This window comes from Erigeron canadensis, chromosome 1 (genome assembly GCF_010389155.1).
Source record: "Erigeron canadensis isolate Cc75 chromosome 1, C_canadensis_v1, whole genome shotgun sequence".
In the NCBI taxonomy this organism is placed as follows: Eukaryota; Viridiplantae; Streptophyta; class Magnoliopsida; order Asterales; family Asteraceae; genus Erigeron; species Erigeron canadensis.
This window is the reverse complement of record NC_057761.1, coordinates 16,481,066-16,504,727: the sequence shown is the minus strand read 5'-3', so window position 1 is coordinate 16,504,727 and position 23,662 is coordinate 16,481,066. Positions and strand designations below refer to the sequence as shown.

Sequence of the window (23,662 nt, the reverse complement as noted above, 5' to 3'; positions counted from 1 at the left end):
GATCTAAATCTTGGTTCGTCTGAGTTACTGTTCACACGAGGAAGATTCAAAATTTGGGCATTATAAGGATTTGTAATCGTTAATGCTTATAGTCAAAACATCAATAATCAATCATAGACCGTGATTTTACCAACAATCTTGGATAAATAACATGAAAATAGGATGAATCAATCGAATTAGGGGGACGGATGAAGAGTGGTACGAAGGAGAGACGAGTTCGTGTGATTTACTAGGGTTTAATTTCGGATAAAGGTAATTAATTAAGGTTAAACCTGTATTTATATTTCGAATCCTCGTGGGCCGGGCTGAAGACTAACTTCGCGGGCTTCGTGATGATGTCACCGCGAGGCATGCTGATGTCAGCACGAAGGACTTCGAATTTCCAGATTTTTTAATTCACACGAGTTGCTTTCCTTAGCCAAATTTTATCAATTTTCCAGAAAACTTATCAAAGAAAAATTACAAAAATTCCAGAAATATAAACCTGTAGATACTCGTTATCAAAAACCTGTATCTACTCGAATATGCAATTGTAAATTATCCGTACTAACTTGTCATCAAAATAATGTATCAAATAAATCTTACATTATAATCTTGACTGTAACACCCCGACTAAGGCGGAAACACGAGATGCCACAGAACGACATGGTACAAAAGATTTAAATATAAAACATCAACATAAGTTTTCAAATGACATTCAAATTCAAAAGATTACAAGTTCAAGATGACGTCTAAATCCATTACATAACCAAATTCATAATCAAAAGATCAAATGTTTGCGTTACTTGTCCAACCATATAACAAACACACAACATCCAAGAGGCGGTCCATGAAGCTAACTTACTGCTCTAAACCTGAAAAGCATGAAGAAAAAGTGTCAACTACGAGAGTTGAATGAGTTCATAGGTTTTAACTAACAACACACACATATATATATATATACAAACCATATTCAAGGATAATGAGTCCTAAAATTTCCACGTATTCTTTCAAATAATCAATTCTAAAGCGTATGTTCAACTTATAATAACCAACATATTAATATCAGTATCATTTAGCCACATGGGCATAATTCAAGTAAACTTTGATGAGTAAATGCTTGAGCCACTACTACTACCATTTTATCAAGTCCAACAATATATATATATAATTCATTTCATAGCACAAGCTGTCAATCAAGTGTCGTATTAATAATAATAGGGTCGTGCCATGGAGACGACCATTCAAATTTAAGGTAGCTAGAGCACCACTATGGTCGGACTGGAAGTGAAGGTTGTCACGAAGGCAACCAACCTTCCACCATTACACTTATGGGTGGGTGGACGAAACCTAGTTGCGCAACTCTCTAACTACAGGCCTCCACTTTTCGAGTAAATAGTAGTGTACCGAAAGAAAACGGGTTGACATAACTCAAGCTCATCATAAAACATTTATCACATTGAACATACGAAACAATTTCATTTCATAATCATATTATCGAAAATCATTTCATATATATATGTATATAAAAGCAATTTTCATTTATATATCATGCTTTTCACCCCGATAGTTAAACACATAAAATAGTTTGAAAGGGGGCTATGACTCACTTGATTGGAGTATGAAAAGGGGCTGATCAGATGCGTGAAGTACGTCTAGTGGTGTCGTCCCTCGAGCAAGCCTAAACCATGGTATTTAAAATATACACAACGTAAGTGTGTGTTGCATGACTAGTAAACTAGATCATGAGATGTATGCTAGTAGACTTGCCCATCTTTGGTTGTTTCTTAATTATGGTAATCAAGTACATTATGTTGTTCACCTCATTTGGTTTGAAGACATTTGGTAGTGAAGGCCATTTATACGATTTTGTTCGGTTATTGGAATTTCGGTAGTTTAACTTTGTTTTATATATATTTTCCATTACATACTTTGTTTAATAACCATATTTGACATTTGTGTTCTTATAATATTAATGTTGATATATTTTACTGATTTATAATTATTTATTTAATTTTAATATTATTTAATTATTTATTTATTTATTTTATTGATATATTAATTAAATGATTCCTTATAATTATTTTCAAGTCCTTAAATTATCTCTAAAATTCATAGATAAGTATAGATGGATTATTTACTGATTTCTAAGCCTTTTTATTTGTAATATTATGATTTTTATATTTATTTGTGCATTATTTCTATTTAATTAATAATAATGATTAATCAGTGACTTTTACTTAATAATTTACTTTTAACTTGTATAATTCTTGTTCCCTTGCTTGTAATTATTTTTTCCCAGTAGGTTTTGGTCATGTTAAGTAGTTTTGATCAGATTCATGGTTTATATAATTTATTAATTAATTTATATACCTTTTAATTATCATTTTAATTCATTAAATCATAGAAATTCTTACAAATCGCCCCAAGGGCTTTAGTCCAAAAATTCCAGGCCTTTTTGGCAACTCATATCAATGAAAATTCATATCAATTCAACCTATCTTGTGTCTTGCTTAAATTGAGGACTTTATAATTAAAAATCGTTTACCGAAATAGTGATTTTAGCCTTATTTCTTAAGCTATAAAGGTACTTCAAAATGGATTTTCATTCTTAACTCAAATATTACAGTAAGTTCATCATATTTTGTTGGTTCAATTCGTGATAGTGGTGGTGGTGTGATATGTGTAATTTTATGCTTTCGGTTAGTGATTTATTGACCCGAAAAGGTGATTTTTGAGCTAATTCTTGTCATACATCAAGTGACTTGCATTTTATACATTTGATATGAAATATTTCCAGTAGGTTCATCACAATTTGATGCTCAAAAGATTATGGTGCATGTGTGTGCTCAAAATGCATTTTTGCATGTTTTCGGTTTGCGATTTCAAGCATATTTTGCCTTGTTTTGATTCAAACTTGCATACTTGATATTTTTATAAACTTTTCCAGATTATATTCACTAAGATTAACATATTTTCCAGTTAATACAAGTCTTTAACCATCTCATAATTCAAATAACAATCCAACCTTCTTAAATCTAACATGTATGCACTTAAATCAATACTTTTTAACATAAATCTTTATCCATCTCAAATCCATCAACATGAAAACATATTTTTATGAAATATTCCAGAAATATATGTACAAATATTATATAAAATATGTTCATCTTTTTATATAAAAAGTTACTTTACAAACTATCAACACACATCAACACTTTTTGATACAAACTTTTATGGATCTAACAATATAACATCTAATACATATTTTTATCAATTTTTCCAGAAAATATTTCTTCATAATATATATTAATATGACCATCTTTCGCAAGAAAAACCATATCAAAAGCTATATAATATATATCTACACTTTTGGGTCTTTAAACTAGTTGAATCCTTGGATCTTTCTTCATGGATTCAACATGCATGAGCATGGAAAGAAAGATCCTATCAACTTTGCCCTCATCAAGTGTATATTCAAAAGAAAACATGGACTTTTGATAAAAACTTTTTAATATGAACAAGAACAAGATTAATCTAGTAAAGAGATGAAGATATATACCCTTGAAGAACACTTTTTGATAAGGAAATATGGCAGAAAATTTCGTGACTCTTTAAGCCTCCAACAACCCTTGTTTCAACCTTAATATAACCCTTAAACTATGCTTGAATTTAAGCCTTTAATAATCTAATTTAAACCCTTATTATTAATATATCCTTAAGTATGATTTTTGTCTTTGTTTCCTCCTTGATTTTGCTGGCCGAAATATTGAAAGAAAATGTGAAAGAGAAGAGTTTGATGTGAGAGAAGATTATGTGTGTGTTTTGGGAGTTCAAAAGTGTAGTGTTATGTGTGAAAAAGGTTGAAGGGTTATTGTATCAAAGGTGTCTTGGAAGAATGAAGGATAAAATCTCCTAGCTATTCTTTGAGGGGCTTGATAATTAGACCTATAAAAAAAACCATTTGTACCCAAAATTCAACCTTTGACTAACTTTTCATAATAATTATTAACTTTTACTAATTTTTTAGTTAGATATAATAAAAAGTAATGATTATGTTTTTTTAAAGTAATGATTATGTTTTTATTTATCTTTAACCAAAATGAATATTTTAATGTTTCATTTTTTTTCCCATAATTTATGTATCAACATGATAACATGAAAATATAAAAATGTAAGGTCTCTAATAATAACAAGATAAAAGTACAAACACTAAAATAATTAACAAAATGCAAAGGTTTATTTTAAATTTCTAGTAATAAAATAATAAAAGTACAAAAACACTAACTTAATTAATCAAATATATTAATAACATCACTCTCACGACGACAAAGACTGATATATAGATCTAGACGCGACCTATACATGATTTCCCATCCGGCTGCAAATGGGCCATGGTGAAATGTCCAATATGGCATGATAACAGGCATTGGGTACTCGCCTTGTAACTCCACCATGACAAAATGTGATTCTCCATTTACAAGGACAATTGTAAGAAATCTGTGATGTTGAACATCTTCCGGACCACACCAAAACTGAAAAATCGTCGTACTGCCTCTCTTGTCTAAAGAATGGACGATCACACCAAGCTTATTAGCAATTAAAACACCTGCCTCGGGCATTTTCATCCAATGTTCCGGTGGACATGGGGAACCAAAGAAACACAGGTCTTGATTCATTGAATTTATATCGATAACAAAAAATCCTCGAGTATAAATCATATCGATTTTGCAACTCTTCTCTCATTTGTTGCCGAATGTACTCATAAAAATTGTCTTCATTAAGTCCAAGACCAACAGCTAATGCTCGATATCCACAGTTTCCATCACCGAAAACATTTTGTATATTCGTAATGTATAGATGAAATACTTATGGAATATCGTTCATTAAATTTGAACCACACTTCAGTGGCGCTTTATTTAAGTCCAACTGTGGACCCTGAAACTCATGTGGTACTTGCAAAGTAACTGAGCGGCATCGGGAAAAACTTCATTGCATGCATTCACTAGTGCCATCTCTTTATCTGTAACTATAACCCGTGGGAGCATGCACTCGTCTAGTGTCAGTTTTAGACAATCTAAGGCCCATTTATAGTTAGTTGTCTTTTCGCTATGGATAAAAGCAAAAGCTATTGAAAATGTATTGCTGGTTGAAGTTACGCCAACAATCTCAACGAAAGGCATATTATAAGGGTTTGTTTTGTACGTGGCATCGATAATCAACACATGTGGAAATGCACGCCAGATATCAAATGATGTTGGATGAACGAAAAATAAATTATCCAACTCATTTGACTCAGTTGTAGTAAATTCGTATACATAATTGTTAGAATGCAATAGGGACATGAGAACCTGCATTTGAGATTTTCCACCATACTCAACCATGCGAATTTTATGGCGTGCGTTGTAAATAGTCCTGGGAGTAGACGCATTACTTAAATTTCGCTTCTTAAGTAGCGATAGAATATTACGTGGTGGCGCATGCATCCTTGTTAAATCTGCAACATAATTAAATTCATCCGCGGAAAGTCGCTTTGCATATGGATGACCCTCCATAAACAATATAGGTCGATGGTTGTGTTCATCACATATCACCTTTAAGATCCAACAATCATATTCATCTGAATATCTTCCTTCTAATTCGAATGGACAATTAGTTTTCCTGGTGCCAGTATCTTTACTTGAATCCTCATTAGTGACAAATTCGGTAGAACCTGACATCTAAAAAAAATCATCTTCACCACTTGAGTCATATTCGGTAGAACCTGACATCTAAAAAAAACCAGCATGGTATAAGTTATTGTAAAAATTAGGGAATTGATGGTATAAGAGGCTTTTTTATTTTTATTTTATTTTTAATAATATTATATTCTTATTCAGTTAAATAAGTAGCCAAGTTTTCAAAGGCAGTCAAATGTATTCTTTTTTTTTAGCCAAACCCAAACTGATCACTTTATTTATTTGCAAAACACCACCTCAAGATCTTCGATTGATTTTTTTATTTACAAATTAAAACTCCATTTTAAAATAATATTTTGATTGATGTTTTAGCAAAAAAAAAAATAGAAATAATGTTAGATTGATTATAAAAAAAAAAAAAAGTAGTAAAGTTTAATCCCTAAAAAAAACCTTCCACAAAAACCTTCCTATTCCCCATATATAATAACTCTTTAACCCTAAAAAACACAAAACATTTCTCCCTAGAAAAAAAAGCCTCCACCCTCTCTCCCCCCAAAAATTCCGGCTGCCACCCTCTCTCCCCCCAAAAATTCCGGCCGCCACCCTCTCTCCCCCAAAAAGTTCCGGCCGCCATCCTGCTCTCCCCCAATAAGTGGTGGTTGTTCTTTCTGAAAAAGGGTGGTGTTTAGATTTGAAAGTTGCGGTCTTTGGTGGTGGTTGATGAAAGTGGCTATCGTTGGTGGTTGTTGACGAAAGTGGCGGCGGTTGGTGGCTGCATTTGGTGGTGGTTTATGAAAGTGTGGCGGTTTAGATCTGAAGGTCGCGGTGGTTGGTGGTGGTTGATGAAAGTGGCGGCGGCGTTTGGTGGTTATTGATGAAAGGTGGCGGTTTAGATCTGAAGGTCGCGGTGGTTGGTGGTGGTTGATGAAAGTGGCGGTGGTTAGTGGTGGTTGATGAAAGTGGCGGTGGTTGGTGGTGGTTGATGAAAGTGGCGGCGGCGTTTGGTGGTTGTTGATGAAAGGGTGGCGATTTAGATTCTAAGGTCGCGGTGGTTAGTGGTGCTTGATGAAAGTGGCGGCGGTTGGTAGTGGCTGCTGAAACTGGTGGCGGTTCAGGTGGCCGGAGGTGGTCGAGTTTGATATATATATATATATTTAGATATATATATATATGTATTTAGATATATATATATATATATATATATATGTATTTAGATATATATATATACAAAGATCAAGTTTGATATCGCCGGAAAATAGATTCTTGCCGGATTTTTCGTCGGAAAAGGTTGCCGGAAAACAGATGCTTACCAGAAATATGTTATTATTAATTTGTTTTGTGGAAATAATAATGTGAATTCACTATTTATAATGTATCTTATTTGTTGGATTAATCCATGTATTTAATTTCATTTTCTAACTGTATTGTATTGCTTCAAAATCTTAATTAAATTACATCTCTTTTCAAAACAAAATTATGTTTTCCATAATTTGACTACTTGGGATAAAGTTAGACTATTAAAAAGATAACCAGGAAATAGTTTTTTATGTTTTGTATTTAATAGAATTGAAAAATTAAAAAATGTGACAATAATCCCCTTTAGAAAACAAAAACCTGCAAAAGTAAAAAGTTGTCAGAATATAAATTTAAAAGCAAAAACTAGTTTGACTTTTGGGTACAAATAACACTCCCCATTCTTTGATTGGTAGTTTGGTTATGGGGAAATGGGGGAGGCCGAAATTTGCATACAAAATACAATGGGGGTGTAAGGTTTTGTGGTTATAAGGTGCACATGGATGAGTAATTAGTCTAGATACATGCACATTTATTTAATTACTAGTCTTTAATCCATGTTGTAATTCTTTGATGACTATGGCCGAAATTTACATGCATTGTATATATACTTGTGTCTTAAAATTTGTTACAAACTCCAATTAGTTGTATCTTTGGATTATTATATATTTTTTTTTGACATATATATATGTATATAGTTATTATTATTCAAGCATTTTCTTGTACTTAAGGAGTTATAAATATTTTTATGATGTTCATGTCATTTTCATGACTTAATATTGTTTAGTTTGCTTGATGATTCAAATTGTTGGACATTTATAAGAAATTTTAATTGCTATCTCAACTTGTGAGGCTTATATTACTATTTATAATTTGATTAAATATCAATTAAAATTTTTGTTCAATGGCATTTTATTAAATTGAACTTAACACTAATAATAGCTTTAGATTGCAAATTTAGGGGCATTATCTACTAGCTTCAAGTAGACTATGGCTTGCGGGAACATAGACAACCTAACTAGCACGTATATAATATTTAAAAAGTAGGGTCGTTACATTGACATAAAATCGATCATTTTCTTCATTAATGTTTAACTCAACAAATGCAAACTTACATCAAAACATAATTAATGTATATTGCATCACAAATACATCAAAATATCATATCAACAACCTATCACATTACATCTTAGGTTGTGATCTTGATAATACAAAAATAACCTATCACACTGATTCTTAGGTTAATGGTCTTCATACATCATTCATCCTTTGATGTATACTTATTTGGTGTAATATTCATATGATTAATGATACACACTGATCAACAGCGACCGTATTTGAAATTTGATATCTGTAACCTGCACACTTAACAAACTTCATCAATGCATCAAAATCAACAAAATATTAAAAATATGCATAATGATCAAAATCTTAACCTAACGATAAAAAATCTATGGCAAGTCCAATCTTTATCAAGCATACTTATCAATCAAAAACAATTGAAATTTCAAAATTTTAATTGAAACACATTAAAAAATATTTTGACTTTTCAATTTTCAAAAATAATTTCATTTTCTAACCTTAAACAACTCATGTCTATATTAGAAAATCCATCTTTTAATCATTTATACCGTAAGTAACAAGACTTATATAATTCACTAAGTATCATAACTTTCTATGCTTATCAAATATCTCGTGCAATAAGAACTAGTTTGACACACAAACTTACACTTATTAAAATAAAAATAAAAAATAAATATAAAAAAAAAATAAAAAATAAAAATGAAAATAAAAATAAAGCAAAATAAATAACTAAACTACTTTACCTATTTACAAGAAATTCTAAGTTTCTGCAGATTAGATTAGATTAGCATTTACATAAGCCTGCGGGTGAGAAACAATTCTCTTATTATTAGTTATGAACAGTAACCCAACAACGATTACCGGTATATTTGTCCTCTTAAACACTCGGTACTTCCAGTTTCCTTTGGGTTGTGACACTTTCGTATTACTTTAGCCAAGGACAGTCACCATGTAACCTAGTAAGTTACTCATGCCACATTAATTATTTGCGAACTTATGTGACCCACATTCAGATATACTCCCGTAATCGACACAAGCACTAAGATAACAAATATTCAATATATATCCCAAAACTTCCTTAAACAAACCATGAGACACTTTTTAAGATTTAAACAATTAATTGAATATAGTATCTGGCGATTTAACTTTAATTTGCTCTTGCATTTCATTATATTTGGGAACCCATGATTTTTGATGAGACCTGTGTAGCGAACTTTCTGACAACCTATCCCAAGTTGGAAGCTTTAGGTAGGCTAGGTATACGAAGACACCCCGAGGACATACTTGTCCAAATATCAAAGACCACATTAGCCCTTTAATTTACATTCATTTCAATTGCATTAACATAATAGTAATATCACATTATAACTAAATTTAACTTTCATGCTCATGACTTGTATATATACTGAATAAATCCTATAGTAATGCTAGATCTTTCACAGAATTTAAGGATCAGATCAATTCATTTATGAAAAGCAAGCATTCTTAGCCATATATCTGAATATGTTTCCCACAAGAACATTGTATAAGTTAAGTTCAGATTTAAGGAAACCTTGCTACTTTGTGCCTACCAATATATTATATATTGTAATCACTGAACTAAACAGTTATATTACGATTAAGCAGGCTTGAAAGCTAAAGTATCCTCACTTCTAATCGTCTTATAGCATCAACTTAAATCACTTCATATTTTTGTCATTTTCTGATTTTTCACATTATTATGGTTTTTATGACACTAAGAACTCTTTTTGTATTTTTATGACTCTAGCTATTTACAGACACAAACTTACAAAATCAGTTCTTTGAGAGATTTAATATGAATCTGCATTCTTCATCCCATTGAGAAGAATTAACTTCTCAAATCGAGTCTTATCAAATGCTTTGTTATACAAATCGGCTAAATTATCATCGGTTATAACCTTTTCCAAATGAATTAACTTCTTTTGGGCACAATCACGCAAGAAATGATGTCTAATATCAATATGCTTGGTGACCTTATGCATGACAGGGTTATTTATAATATCTATAGCTGACTTATTGTCTATTCTAATAGGAGTATCAAGAAAATCCATACCGTAGTCACGAAGTTGTTGCTGAATCTACAATACCTGGGAACAACAGCTACCAGCAGCCATATACTCTGCCTCACATGAAGACTGAGCAACACATGTCTGCTTCTTGCATTGCCACGATACTAATCTTCCTCCTAAAAAGTGACAACCTCCAGTCGTAGACTTTTTGTCATTGTTACAACCGCCAAAGTCCGAGTCAGTATATGCAACAAAATCAAACGTTCCTCCCATAGGATACCATAGACCAAGCCCTTGGTTTCCCTTAAGATAAGGTAGAATACGCTTTGCTGCAGTCAAATGTGACTCTTTCGGACTAGCTTGAAATCTAGCGCAAAGACAAACAGAGAACATAATATCTGGACGCGAAGCAGTCAGATACATTAATGAGCCAATGATAGCACGATAATAAGTTGCATCCATAAGTTCATCTTTAGGATTAAGAACTCCTAAGCCATGATTCTGCTAAATAGGAGTACCATATGTCTTTGATTCTAACATTTGAAACCTCTCCAAAATGTCATCGACATACTTAGACTGGTGAATAAAGAATCCATCTTTCCTTTGATCAACTTGCAGTCCGAGGAAAAATTGGAGTTCTCGCATAGCACTCATTTCAAATTCATTTTTCATGCTCATTTCAACTTTGATTCTAACATTTGAAACCTCTCCAAAATGTCATCGACATACTTAGACTGGTGAATAAAGAATCCATCTTTCCTTTGATCAACTTGCAGTCCGAGGAAAAATTGGAGTTCTCGCATAGCACTCATTTCAAATTCATTTTTCATGCTCATTTCAAACTCTTTGTACATCTTTACATTAGATGAACCAAAAATGATATCATCCACGTAAACTTGTACAATTAGATTATCTCGCTTCTTCCACTTGATAAACAATGTGCTGTCTATCGATCCTCTTGTAAATCCATTTGTCAACAGATGTGTCGACAACTTTTCACACCACACTATGGGTGCTTGATGTAATCTATAAAGAGCCTTATCCAGTCGATATGCTCTTCTTCGATAATTCGGATCTTTAAACCCCGGTGGTTGATGAACATGAACTTCTTCTTTAACTTCACCGTATAAGAAGGCACTCTTAACGTCTAACTGATACAGCTTTATACCTTTGAAACTTGCATAGGCTAAAAATAACCTTATAGCTTCAATCCTAGCAACTTGCGCAAAAGTTTCGTTATAGTCATATCCTTCTCGTTGTGCAAACCCCTGAACAACCAAATGTGCTTTATTTCTGGTAACAACCCCTTTGTCATCTCGTTTGCATTTATATACCCAACGAGTTCTAATCGGTTCTTTACCTCTAGGCACATCTACTAACTCCCAAACTCCAAGTTTCTCAAATTGAGCTAATTCTTCTTGCATTGCTTCAACCCAACAAGGATCTTTTAGTGCAACCTTAACATGCTTAGGTTCTACTTGTGAAATGAAACCAGTATATAAGCACTCAGTTATTATACCAGAGTCCTTTACTTCACAAAACAAACTAGTCATCTCTTTATTCAACTGATTTCTAGTTCGAATAGGCACTGAAGCATCTCCAAGAATATTCTTAACTGGATGATCTTTATTTATTCTTCTTTGAGGAACCGGATCAACATTTAGATTATCTCCTAAGTTCGTTTGAATCTGCAACTCTGGAGAACTAAAATCATCTTCCGACTCTTCAGAAATAGTATCATCATCGGGTAATGAAACCTTGGATGGAGATAGTGGTGTAGTGTTCTCGGGTTTAGTATTGTCTGAATCTGGTGTCTTATCCTTGTTCTTACTACTTTCACCAACACTAGTACTAGACTTATCTTTGGTTGGAGTAGTATCAACATTTCGAGTAGGCGGAGATGTAGGAGTATAATCCATGTGATCTCTTAAAATAATCACATCATCAACTGTCTTAGGATCTGAATAAAAAGCAGGACCGTGTAGTGAACTAAACACACTATCATAATCGAAATTTTTGCCAGTTCCAGAATGAATAGCGGGCTTATGACTGACAATCTTGACATTTGTACCCAAGTCAACTTTGCCGGTCTGCTTGTTATAAACCCGTCGAATTGATGTTCCCGGTTTATAACCCATGAAAATTCCCTCTTCAACCTTTTGGATCAAACTTTGACTGAGGTAGATATTTCAAGAAAGTACACAGTACACCAAATGGTTCAACATTCTGTAAATTCGGTTTCTTCTTATGTAGAAGCTCATAGCATGTCGTGGTTCATACAGCGAATTGTATTGATGTTGGATTCTCTTTGACAAACAAAAGACATCCATCACATTATTCTTAAATTCAGTTCCGTTATCACTCCTGATTCTCTTAATGCGAACTCCATAAAGACTTTCAGTTTTGACAAAGAAATTTATCAAAATCTGTGGAGTTTCATCTTTCGTTTTAAGAAAGAATACCAATGAGAATCTCGAGTAGTCATCAGTAACCACCAAACAGTAATACATCCTATCGATACTTCTTACATTCACTGGACCAAATAAATCCATGTGAAGTAACTCGAAAGGATTGGCAATAGAATTTTCTTGTTTCGGTTTATGTGTAGACTTTTGCTGTTTACCTTTCAGACAAGGTACACATTTGTCTTCCATTCCAAACCGTTTCATGGGAACGCTGTCAACCAAACCATGTTTGACAATGTCATTCATCTTTCGAAAATTGATATGTCCCATTCTTCTATGCCATGGTAAAGATTCAGATTCATTTGCTTTCGATAACAAGCAAACAGACTCCTTTGGATCATCAACACCTAACACAAGGCCATAGATGTCTCTCTTCCTAGGAGCTTTTAGCAGGATCCAGTCTTCAGGAATAACATATCCTGGTTTCAGAATAAGTGCTTCTTTCTCAGTAAAATGGACATTGTTACCCTTGTCACAAATCTGAGAAACACTCAATAGATTATGTGCTAACTATTCCACATAATTGACTTTCTCCAGCGTAATCTTCCCATTGACAACATCACCTTGGCCCGAGATGTTGCCGCCCTTGGGACCAGCGAAACTAACGTAAGAACCATGTACATCTTCATAATTGGACAACACATGCTTGTCCCCTGTCATGTGCCGAGAGCATCCATTGTCAACATACCAAAGACTGATAGCCTTCCTTGGTTCTCCCTGCACATATGACAACAAGATGGTTAGTTTCCAAAGGGAACCCAAACCTTCTGAGGTTTGGATTTACCGAATTCATCTCTAATTATTAATTCGGTCCAATATCCATCGCTCTGTAATCGAGCCTTGGATGAAGATGGTGTCACAGACTATTTCTTAGGTGAAGTGAAACGAGTCTTAGGAGGAGAATTCCTTGGTGAGTGAGTACCAAATCTAGGTTGACTCCCTAATCGATCATAGAATTTAGACGAACTATTAATTCTAGAAGGAGTTGATCGATTTTGTTGAGCCATCTTCCTAGGTGAGTTACTCCTTTGAGGTGTACGAGAACGACTCGGAGTTCCACTACTAGAAGTGGTATTCTGTGAAGGTCTGATGTGTGAAATCTAGTAATAAAATTTATAAACACGATTTACCTAAATACTGACCACTACACACTCACAGGCAGTGTACCTGATCGCATGCAGTATAGTAAAAGCTGGTAAGCCGAGATTGTTCACAAGGACTATTATAAGTAATTGTAACAATTAAGTGATTCAAGTAAAAATGGGGGGTTTTGTGGCCGAATTGCCACGTTGCAAGTAGTTAGTAAAAGAGTTAGTAATCCCTCAGGATTAATCGAAAGAGGAGTTTGTTGTTTAAAACAAGAATTTAAAGGTCACCCATCTTGATTTCGCTCGACAACATGTTTAGATTACACATTTTATGAAGTTCAAATCCAATTAGTTTATTAAATGACCAAGACTCAAATTTAATCTTCAACCCCGTACCCGTCAAGTTTACAACTTATTTGACTCTCTTGTATAAACTAGTTCCATTATTAAGACCGCTACCCCGAGACGCCTTTTTATAACTTCTCTAGTTCAACAATGGTTTTGATCATTTCAGATAACAATTGTGTCTATTGGTTGTACCCAACCATCAACCCATTAATCCTTATTAATTATTAATTCTCTTATACCATACCCGTCATAGAACCAATCGCTTCTAACCAAGCGATCAAAATAACTTCTACCTACCCCTAGTTACCACTAAGCTTGTATAAAAGTTATCCGCAACTAATAATTAAATAACAAATATTTAATAGATTAAGATCACGACACAACGTTAAATCAAATCATTTGAATTATAAAATATTATGCAATCCTTACATATTGTCTCACTCCATCAAGATGGATGAAAAGGCGATTAGCCACTCATATTGAAATACGAATAACGAATCAAATATAGAGAATTCATCGTTACCGAATACAAGGAATTGAAAACGAATAACGGAATGATTCCAATCGAGCTTGAGATCCTTCAAAATTTCAACTCTTTTTCAGTCACTGTATAGTTCTGTTGGGCTGGATTCAAGGTCTTGCTAGCATAGGAAATAGGGCGGAAATGTTTATCCTCCCTTTGGCCTAAAACGGCCCCTAAGGCAAAGTCGTTAGCATCACACATCAACTCGAATGGTAATGACCAATTAGGGGGAGTCATAATGAGTGCATTGGTCAAATTCTCTTTCAACAAGTTGAATGCATCAAGACACTCTTTATCAAACACAAATGGGACATCCTTCTCTAACAACTTGGTCATAGGCTGGGTGATTTTGGAGAAATCCTTTATAAATCTACGATAAAAACCGGCATGACCCAAAAAGCTTCTAATTGATTTCACATTTGTGGGCGGAGGCAATTTACTTATGACATCAATTTTAGCTTTATCGACCTCTAACCCTTCCTTAGAAACTTTGTGTCCGAAAACAATACCTTCTTTAACCATAAAGTGACACTTTTCCCAGTTTAAAACCAAGTGTGCCCGTTCACACCTTTCCAACATCTTATCAAGACTAACTAGACAATTTTCAAAAGAATTTCCAAACACAGAAAAATCATCCATAAAAACTTCCATGGATGTTTCAATCATATCCTGAAAAATAGCAATCATACAACGTTGGAAAGTCCCCGGGGCATTACAAAGACTGAATGGCATCCTTCTATAGGCATAAATGCCAAAGGGGCAAGTAAAGGTGGTCTTCTATTGGTCTTTGGAGTCAATGGGTATTTGAAAGTACCCAGAAAACCCATCCAAAAAACAAAAATACTCATTTCCGGCGAGTCGTTCGAGCATTTGATCGATAAAGGGCAATGGGAAGTGGTCCTTGCGGGTTGCATCATTTAGCTTCTGATAATCAATACATACCCTCCAACCCGTGACAGTTCTAGTGGGAATTAATTCATTTTTATCATTTAGCACAACAGTCATCCCACCCTTTTTCAATACACAATGTACCGGACTCACCCATGAACTATCCGAGATGGGGAATATGATTCCCGCATCCAACAATTTAATAACTTCATTTTTCACAACATCTTTCATGTTCGGGTTTAATCTCCGTTGTCTTTGCACAATAGGTTTGACATTATCAACAAAGTTTATTGTGTGCTTACAAAATTCTGGACTTATACCCGGAATATTGGAAATTTTCCATGCAAAGGCCCTTTTATGGGCCCTCAAGACAGTAATAAGCCTAGATTTTTTATCCTCCATCAAGGAAGATGAAATGACAACAGGGAGGAAAGATGTACCTTCTAAGTATGCATACTCCAAATGATCCGGAAGCGGTTTGAGCTCCAAATCGGTAGGAGGGCTCTCAACCGAAGTAAGCACCCGTTTGCTACCTTGATCTTTTCAAAAGATTCATCATCCGATGGAGTTTCATCAACGCTTAATGCCATGATCTATTGCATCATCTCATCAACTATCTCCTGTTCTTTTTCATTACAAGCTAACAAAGCTTGCCCATCCTCCATATCCAAGTAATCCATAAGCTCCTTTTCCAAAGCATCCTCTTCTTCAATAACATCTATCCTGAAACAAGATTCATCACACGAGTAAGGATGTTTAAGAGCTCTATCAACATTAAATACAACTTGGTCATCACCGACACCTAAAGAAATTTCCTTGGCCTTAACCCGAATGATAGCATCCGCGGTTATAGGATGAGAGGTACATTGACATCCACCTCCATTTCTAGTGTAACAAAATCTACCAAGAAAATCATATGACCCACCTTAATCTGCAAATTTTCCGCTATCCCCATGGGATATTGGAATGATCTATCCGCAAGCGTAATGCTCATGCGGGTCGGGGTCAATTCACCTAGGGACAATTTCTTATAGACCGAATAAGGCATTTAATTAATGCTGGCACCAAGATCAGCCAATGCCTTATACAATTTAATCCCAAAAGAACAAGAAATAAGAAAACTCCCTGGATCTTCCAACTTAGGGGGTATCTCGTTCTTTATTATGGCGGAAACCACGGCACTCATCATTGTCGTCTTGCCTTCTTCTAGCTTCTTCCTATCCGAAATGAGATCTTTGGTTGTTCTGCTGAGGCTTAGGATTCTGCTGAGTATTGCTCAGTAAGGTACCGGACTGCCTGTTTGAAGTTCCTAGCCTTTCAAGCTTTGCCTCAATATCCTGAAATGTTTCTTGAGTACTCTTCGAGCTCTGCTCAAGCTTATTAGACAAACCATCCAATCTAGTAGTCATAGCATCCCATTGAGAGGCCATCTTCTCATTGGTAGCTTTCTGAGCACCTACCAAATCTTTCATGATATCTCTCAATTCAGCATTTGCATTCTGCTGATTGTTGAACCTGCTAAACCTGCTTCCACTAAAACCAGAATTATTAGCATTAAAGTTAGATGAAGGAAAAGAAGTACCTGATGACCGGTTTTGATAACCGGTATTCTGATTAAAGCTCCCTTGCTGATTCAGGACATAGTTGACTTCTTGAGCCGGCTTATCCGGGCTATCCTCTGAATAATGCATGTCTCCACAGTAGTCACAGCCATCAGCAATCACCTTAACATCCCTTTCAATGCTTTTGAATTTCACGTCTTGGTTGTCAAACCTCTTGTTCATCTGCTTTGTGAGGGTTTTGACTTCAGCAACCAAACTTGATTCTTCACTACTCTCTAGCTTTGCCACAGTCTTACCAACCGTTCTCTTACTTACAAGTTCTTCACGATCTGAAAACTCAGCCATATCATCTAGGATTTTGTAACCTTCAGCCGGGGTCACATTGTTCAAACTACCCCCAAATGCCCCGGCAAGTTCCCTTCGAGTTCTCTTGAGCAAACCGTCATAAAAGATTTCAACCACTGCTTCTGTGTTTAGATTATTTCCTGGACAATTCCTGATCATCTCCTTATACCGTTTCCAAGCATCTACTACATCTTAACCTGGATCTTGAGTGAATGACCGATCTTGTTTTCCAACTGTCTTTGAGTCCTTATAGAATAGAACTCATCAATAAACCCAACACGAAGCTCATCCCAAGTGGTATACAAATCATCTGGCTGTTCCTTGAGCCACGCCTTAGCTCCTCCACATAAAGTGAGTGGAAAAAGCTCAAGCTTCACATTATCATCTTGATTCGCGCCATAGTGGTAAAACCTACAAATTTTCTCAAATCTCTCTAGATTGCCATACGGATCATTATTAGTCACCCCATCAAACTTCTCTTCCTCCAAACTTTTCAGATGACTTCCTTTGAGAGAAAAGTTAACTCCGGTGGTTGGAAGGCGAATAGGAGTACCCCTATTAATGGGTACATTTCTTCTACGGTCACCGTAAAGACGGTTGTTGAGGTTGACCGGTTCTTGATCACCCATTCTCCTTATTCTAACTGGTTGATCTACTTGAAGATTTGCTTGAGGAATTTCTGTTGAATCCGGTTTATGAATTTTATCCTGATAATCTTCTTCCTCTGAGCTGTCACCAGTTTTGAACAAACAACTACTTTCAGAGAAATTGGTACTCAAGTGAACTTCGGACGTTGAATCTTTCTTTTAGTAGTGTTGATCCAAGTCTACGTCCGGTTGGTCACGGTTTTCGGTTCCTGAATCTATTTTGTCGGTGTTTGAGGGCTCCGTGTTGTTTGATCTAAATAAGCGTCTTCTGGCTTTCCCGGGATTAGACTGAGGACTAAGCAAAGGTCTACCAGAGGCTCTTGTGTTCATCAACTATCAAAGCAAAACTATCTATTAAAAACAAAAATAAAATCTATCTATTAAAAAAAAATAACTTCCTCAGAAATGAATGCAAGGAAGGATCAAATCACAAAACTAACAACTACTTAATTTAAGTCCCCGGCAGCGGCGCCAAAAACTTGATATGTGAAATCTAGTAATAAAATTTATAAACACGATTTACCTAAATACTGACCACTACACACTCACTGGCAGTGTACCTGATCGCATGCAGTATAGTAAAAGCTGGTAAGCCGAGATCGTTCACAAGGACTATTATAAGCAATTGTAACAATTAAGTGATTCAAGTAAAAATGAAGGGTTTTTGTGGCCGAATTGCCACGTTGCAAGTAGTTAGTAAAAGAGTTAGGAATCCCTCAGGATTAATCGAAAGAGGAGTTTGTTGTTTAAAACAAGAATTTAAAGGTCACCCATCTTGATTTCACTCGACAACATGCTTAGATTGCACATTTTATGAAGTTCAAATCCAATTAGTTGATTAAATAACCGAGACTCAAATTAATCTTCAACCCCGTACCCGTCAAGTTTACAACTTATTTGACTCTCTTGTATAAACTAATTCCATTATTAAGACCGGTACCCCGAGACGCCTTTTTATAACTTCTCTAGTTCAACAATGGTTTTGATCATTTCAGATAACAATTGTGTCTATTGGTTGTACCCAACCATCAACCCATTAATCCTTATTAATTATTAATTCCCTTCTACCGTACCCATCATAGAACCAATCGCTTCTAACCAAGCGATCAAAATAACTTCTACCCGCCCCTAGTTATCACTAAGCTTGTATAAAAATTATCCGCAATTAATAATTAAATAACAAAGAATTAATAGATTAAGATCACGACACAACTCCAATCAGGCATTACAAATAACAAATAATTAAAATGGGTGAGGTGCCGATGGCCATTGTCCAGCATTACAAGAATTTTCTTGAAGTTGTGGGTGCTATATCCTTGTTCCCTGATATGGAGATGTTTACTAGGAAGTTATCTAATGTAGTTGTTGAGAATACGATCCGCCATGTTACTAATGAGGAGATTAAAGAGGCTATGTTTTCGATTGATGATAACAAAGCTCCAGGGCCTGATGGATATTTGGCTGCGTTTTTTAAAAACATGGAATGAGTTCGGTAATGATGTTTGCTTAGCAGTCCATGATTTTTTTTGTACAGCTCAGCTCTTGCAAGAAGTAAATCACACATTGCTTGCCTTGGTTCCTAAGATTACCCCTCCTTCTTTAATCACTGACTATCGGCCTATTTCTTGCTGCAATACGATTTATAAATGCATTAGTAAGATTCTTACTAATAGAATAAAGGAAGGATTGCATACACTAGTTAGCTTGAATCAGTCGGCTTTTGTTCCAGGGAGGAAAATTACAGATAACATACTCTTAACTCAAGAATTTATGCATGGCTATCACCGTAATTATGGTCCCCCAAGGTGTGCTTTTAAAATTGATATACAAAAGGCGTATGATACAGTGGATTGGAATTTTTTACGGTCATTACTTGTTGGGTTTGGTTTCCATCAGATTATGATCAATTGGATAATGAGATGTGTGTCTACTGCCTCGTTTTCATTAAGTATTAATGGGAATATCCATGGGTATTTTAAAGGCAAAAGAGGATTAAGACAAGGTGATCCATTGTCGCCTTATCTCTTTACTCTTGTTATGGAGGTGTTGACTCTGATTTTGCAAAAGCATACGGCGACTCGCTCTGGATTCAAATTTCATAATAAATGCTCTAAGGAGAAGGTTGTTAGCTTATGCTTTGCAGATGGTTTATTCTTATTTTCGCGTGGTGAGCTTCATTCGGTGAAGATTCTGATTAAATCTCTTAATGAGTTCAGAGACATGTCGGGGTTAGTGCCTAGTCTTTCTAAGAGTACAGTGAATTTTTGCAATGTATCTCCACATGTTAAGGCTGCTATTATGAACCTGTTACCTTTTGAGGAAGGTTCTTTACCGGTAAGATATCTTGGAGTGCCCCTTGTTTCCTCCAGATTAATTTATCGAGATTGTAATGTTCTTGTGGAGAGATTGGAAAAGCGTATAACAGATTGGAGAAACAGGACACTATCCTTTGCGGGTAGACTTGAACTCGTTAAATCTTTCTTATCTTCTTTACATGTATACTGGGCAATGGTATTTAGTCTTCCTTCTCGTATAATTAAGGAACTGGAACAGAAAATGCGAGCTTTTCTATGGTTTCAGGGCCAATGAAAAGAGGTAAAGCGAAAGTTTCTTGGAAATCGGTCTGTTTACCAAAAAATGAAGGAGAGCTTGGGATCATACGTATTGCTACTCATAATAAAGCTCTATTGTCGAATCACATCTGGAGTATTTTAACTAATAGAGAATCTTTATGGGTTAAATGGGTGCACTCGTATAGGTTGAAAGGGAGAAGTTTTTGGGCTGTTTCATTGCCTGGCTCGTGTAGTTGGGGTTGGCGTAAGTTGCTGCAGCTACGTGAGGAAATTCGGCCATTTATTTGGTCTAAATTCGGCCATTTATTTGGTCCATTTATGGGGTTGTCGAATCACACTTGCCTGGTATGATTGGTGGTCAGATTTAGGACCATTGATACAGCATATCACTCCTCGAGAAATTAGTAGAGCTGGTTTTACTTTATCTCCTCGGGTTGCTGATATATGGGTGGCGGGCTGCTTGGTATGACCTCTTTCCTGTTTTAATTCAGCTCAGCAACCTTCAGTTAAATGATTCTGATGATATGTTGTGTTGGAAAGATCAAAATGGTGATCAATCGAAGTTTGCAACGGGGACTGTTTGGCATACATTGAAGAGGAAGGAACCGATGGTTCAATGGCATAAAGTTGCTTGGTACTCGCAATGCATTCCTCGACATTCTTGTCTTCTATGGCTTATATTCAGAAGGAAATTAAAAACGCAAGATAAGTTGAAGCATTGGGACGTGGGGGGCAATATGAACTTGAATCTGCAGTGTTGTGCTCTATGTCAGCGTGGCCCAGACTCTCATCACCACTTATTCTTTGTATGTTCCTTTTCTAAACAGGTTTGGAGCAGTTTGGCTCCCTTGCTAGAATGGAGCTTATTTCGAAACTTTGGGATGATATATGTACGGCTCTTATTGCTAAAGCTCATTCAAGATCAGCTAGGAGTGTAGTGGGTCGATTAATTGTTGTTGCTATTGCATATTTTGTTTGGCAATAACGAAATAACAGGTTGTTTACTGATAAGGTCAGACCTGTTGGACGGGTGATTGCTTTGATTAAAGAAATGGTCAGATTACGGCTTGTTACTTTGAAGTTCAAGAATACTCCTCGAGTTGTTTCGTTGCTTGAGGATTGGAAACTGCCAAAGAGCATTATGTTTGAAGAACTGATGGCGCCGATTTAGTCTATTGTGGATTGCTTATTTTCCATTGATCTTGTTTAGTTTATTGTAGATCTTTGGTTGTTGCCTTTGATTGCTAGTTAGCTTGTTTTACGCATATTTGGCATGTCAAATATATGAACTGATATGGTACTCTGCCATTTCACTTCTACTTATTTTTTTAATGGGATATAATATACTCACCGGGGTAACCCTTTACCCGTAAGATCATGACTCAACGTTAAACCAAATTATTTGAATTATAAAATATTATTCAATCCTTACATATTGTCTCACTCCATCAAGATGGATGAAAAGACGATTAGCCACTCATATTGAAATATGAATAACGATTCAAATATAGAGAATTCATCGTTACCGAATACAAGGAATTGAAAACGAATAACGGAATGATTCCAATGGAGCTTGAGATCCTTCAAAATGATTGAATATAAGAAAAACCCTTGAAAAATACTCAAAAATCATCTGGAAAGTGAAGTTAGGGTTTTTAGAATGTTTTTGCAACCTATTTATATGATCCAAAATTATGCAGATTCGGCGCCAAACTGCGTCGCAGTTCTCCCCTTTTGACTTCTGTTGACTTTGACTTCCTTGACTAGTCTTTTGGCGTATATGGTCTAACTGCGTCGCAGTTTCAGCCTACTGCGAAGCAGTTTTATCCTCGACAAACATTACTGCGACGCATCATGAGCCTGCGCCGCTGTACGTCTTGACTAGCATTGACTTTTTTTGACTTTCTTCTAATCTTCACTCTCTTGCCTCGTAAAACGTCCGTAAGCACTTGTTTTACTCCAGAAACTTTGTTTTCTTCAGATTATCGCTTAGGTACCTGTTATCAACCTGAAACACTAACAAATACCAAAAACGCACCAAATGTATACGAAAATGAATCTTAAACATCAATAATCAACTACTTAAACTATGGGAAATGGGCATAAAATACGACATATCAAGGTCCCTGTCGTTTTGGTGTCTTAGATCTATTGAAATTAATCCCTTGATCTATCACAACAGACTCACCATATGATAACGATTTAAGTAACTTAACATAACTCTGTGCATTTTTATTATCAGGATGTCTTTTAGCATACCCCTCATAATAGTCTCTTCTATATGCACTCATAAACTGTGGTGAAGCTACTTGTTCAACTAATTTACCCTTCCCATTAGTATTAGGAATATCATCAACATCCTTTGACTTGACTTGACTGTCATTCTTAGGATTCTTGACCTTCCTATTTGGACATTCAATAGCTATATGACCTCTCTCACGACAAGTATAACACTTCTTTTCTTGTTGTTTTCTAGATTGACCATATTCTATTTCAGGGATTGGTATACCATACTCCTTCATTTCATCTATGGTATTAAGCGTTTGTATTGCTTCTTCCATAGTTCTTGCTGGTTTAAAAGGAGCATAATGTCTATCCTTATATGGAATCTGTTCAGCTAACCATTCTTCTTTATTTTCTACACACCAAACTTTATCAATTATTGACTTAGGTTCAATCCTAGTTATAGATACCTCTCTATCATAGAAAACTGTATCACAGTCTTTCAAAGTGTAATATACTACCTTATCAGGATTAAAATCTAATTCAGTTTGTTGGTGATCTCGTTGTCGAAGTAAATCAGAATCTTTAGTCACATTACTTTCCCTTTTAAGAATAGCATTTTCAGTAGTTAAACTAGTCAAATTTTCTTTCATTTTTATCACCTCAAATTTTAAGTCTGACACCATTTTACAAACATCAACAATAGAAAGTAAGGAACAAAATACCTTCTGATCTGTAGCCTTGCAATCTGCCATGTATGCAACAAAGTCTTCAGTTGTCATACCTTCAGGTATCACGAAGTTCTTCATTTGATCTTCGATGCTCTTCTTAGAAATGTCATCAGCAGGTATAGATGACTCTTCCTTTTCTTCAGGTGCTTTCACAGCTGTCATGGGTTCACTCTCAGATCTCACAGTCTCAGCAACATTACGTACAT

At 35.3% G+C, this 23,662-nt stretch overlaps 2 protein-coding genes and 1 long non-coding RNA gene across 3 annotated transcripts; 1 reads left to right on the top strand and 2 right to left on the bottom strand.

Moving 5' to 3' along the window:
* Positions 1–713: 713 nt before the first annotated feature.
* Positions 714–3,823, bottom strand: LOC122585443. The gene is made up of 3 exons (XR_006321712.1): positions 3,542–3,823; positions 1,590–1,660; positions 714–854 (listed from the first exon to the last, which is right to left on the bottom strand). It is a non-coding gene; the product is annotated as an uncharacterized LOC122585443 (long non-coding RNA).
* A 1,075-nt stretch (positions 3,824–4,898) lies between these two features.
* LOC122585236 (protein FAR1-RELATED SEQUENCE 5-like) lies at positions 4,899–5,699 on the bottom strand. The gene has a single exon (XM_043757359.1). The coding sequence runs from the start codon at positions 5,697–5,699 to the stop codon at positions 4,899–4,901; it is 801 nt and encodes a 266-aa protein (XP_043613294.1).
* Positions 5,700–20,514: 14,815 nt separating this feature from the next.
* Positions 20,515–21,673, top strand: LOC122585219. The gene is made up of 3 exons (XM_043757336.1): positions 20,515–20,847; positions 20,994–21,136; positions 21,499–21,673. The coding sequence occupies exons 1-3, from the start codon at positions 20,515–20,517 to the stop codon at positions 21,671–21,673; spliced, it is 651 nt and encodes a 216-aa protein (XP_043613271.1).
* Positions 21,674–23,662: the final 1,989 nt, after the last annotated feature.

Bases quoted from the DNA above. Each gene is read 5' to 3' on its own strand.
- LOC122585219 (XM_043757336.1), top strand. From the start codon at position 20,515: ATGAAAAGAGGTAAAGCGAAAGTTTCTTGGAAATCGGTCTGTTTACCA. The intron at 20,848-20,993 runs GTATGATTGGTG...GTTTTAATTCAG, and splicing joins TGTCGAATCACACTTGCCTG to CTCAGCAACCTTCAGTTAAA. The intron at 21,137-21,498 runs GTACTCGCAATG...ACGAAATAACAG, and splicing joins CAATGGCATAAAGTTGCTTG to GTTGTTTACTGATAAGGTCA.
- LOC122585236 (XM_043757359.1), bottom strand. From the start codon at position 5,699: ATGTCAGGTTCTACCGAATTTGTCACTAATGAGGATTCAAGTAAAGAT.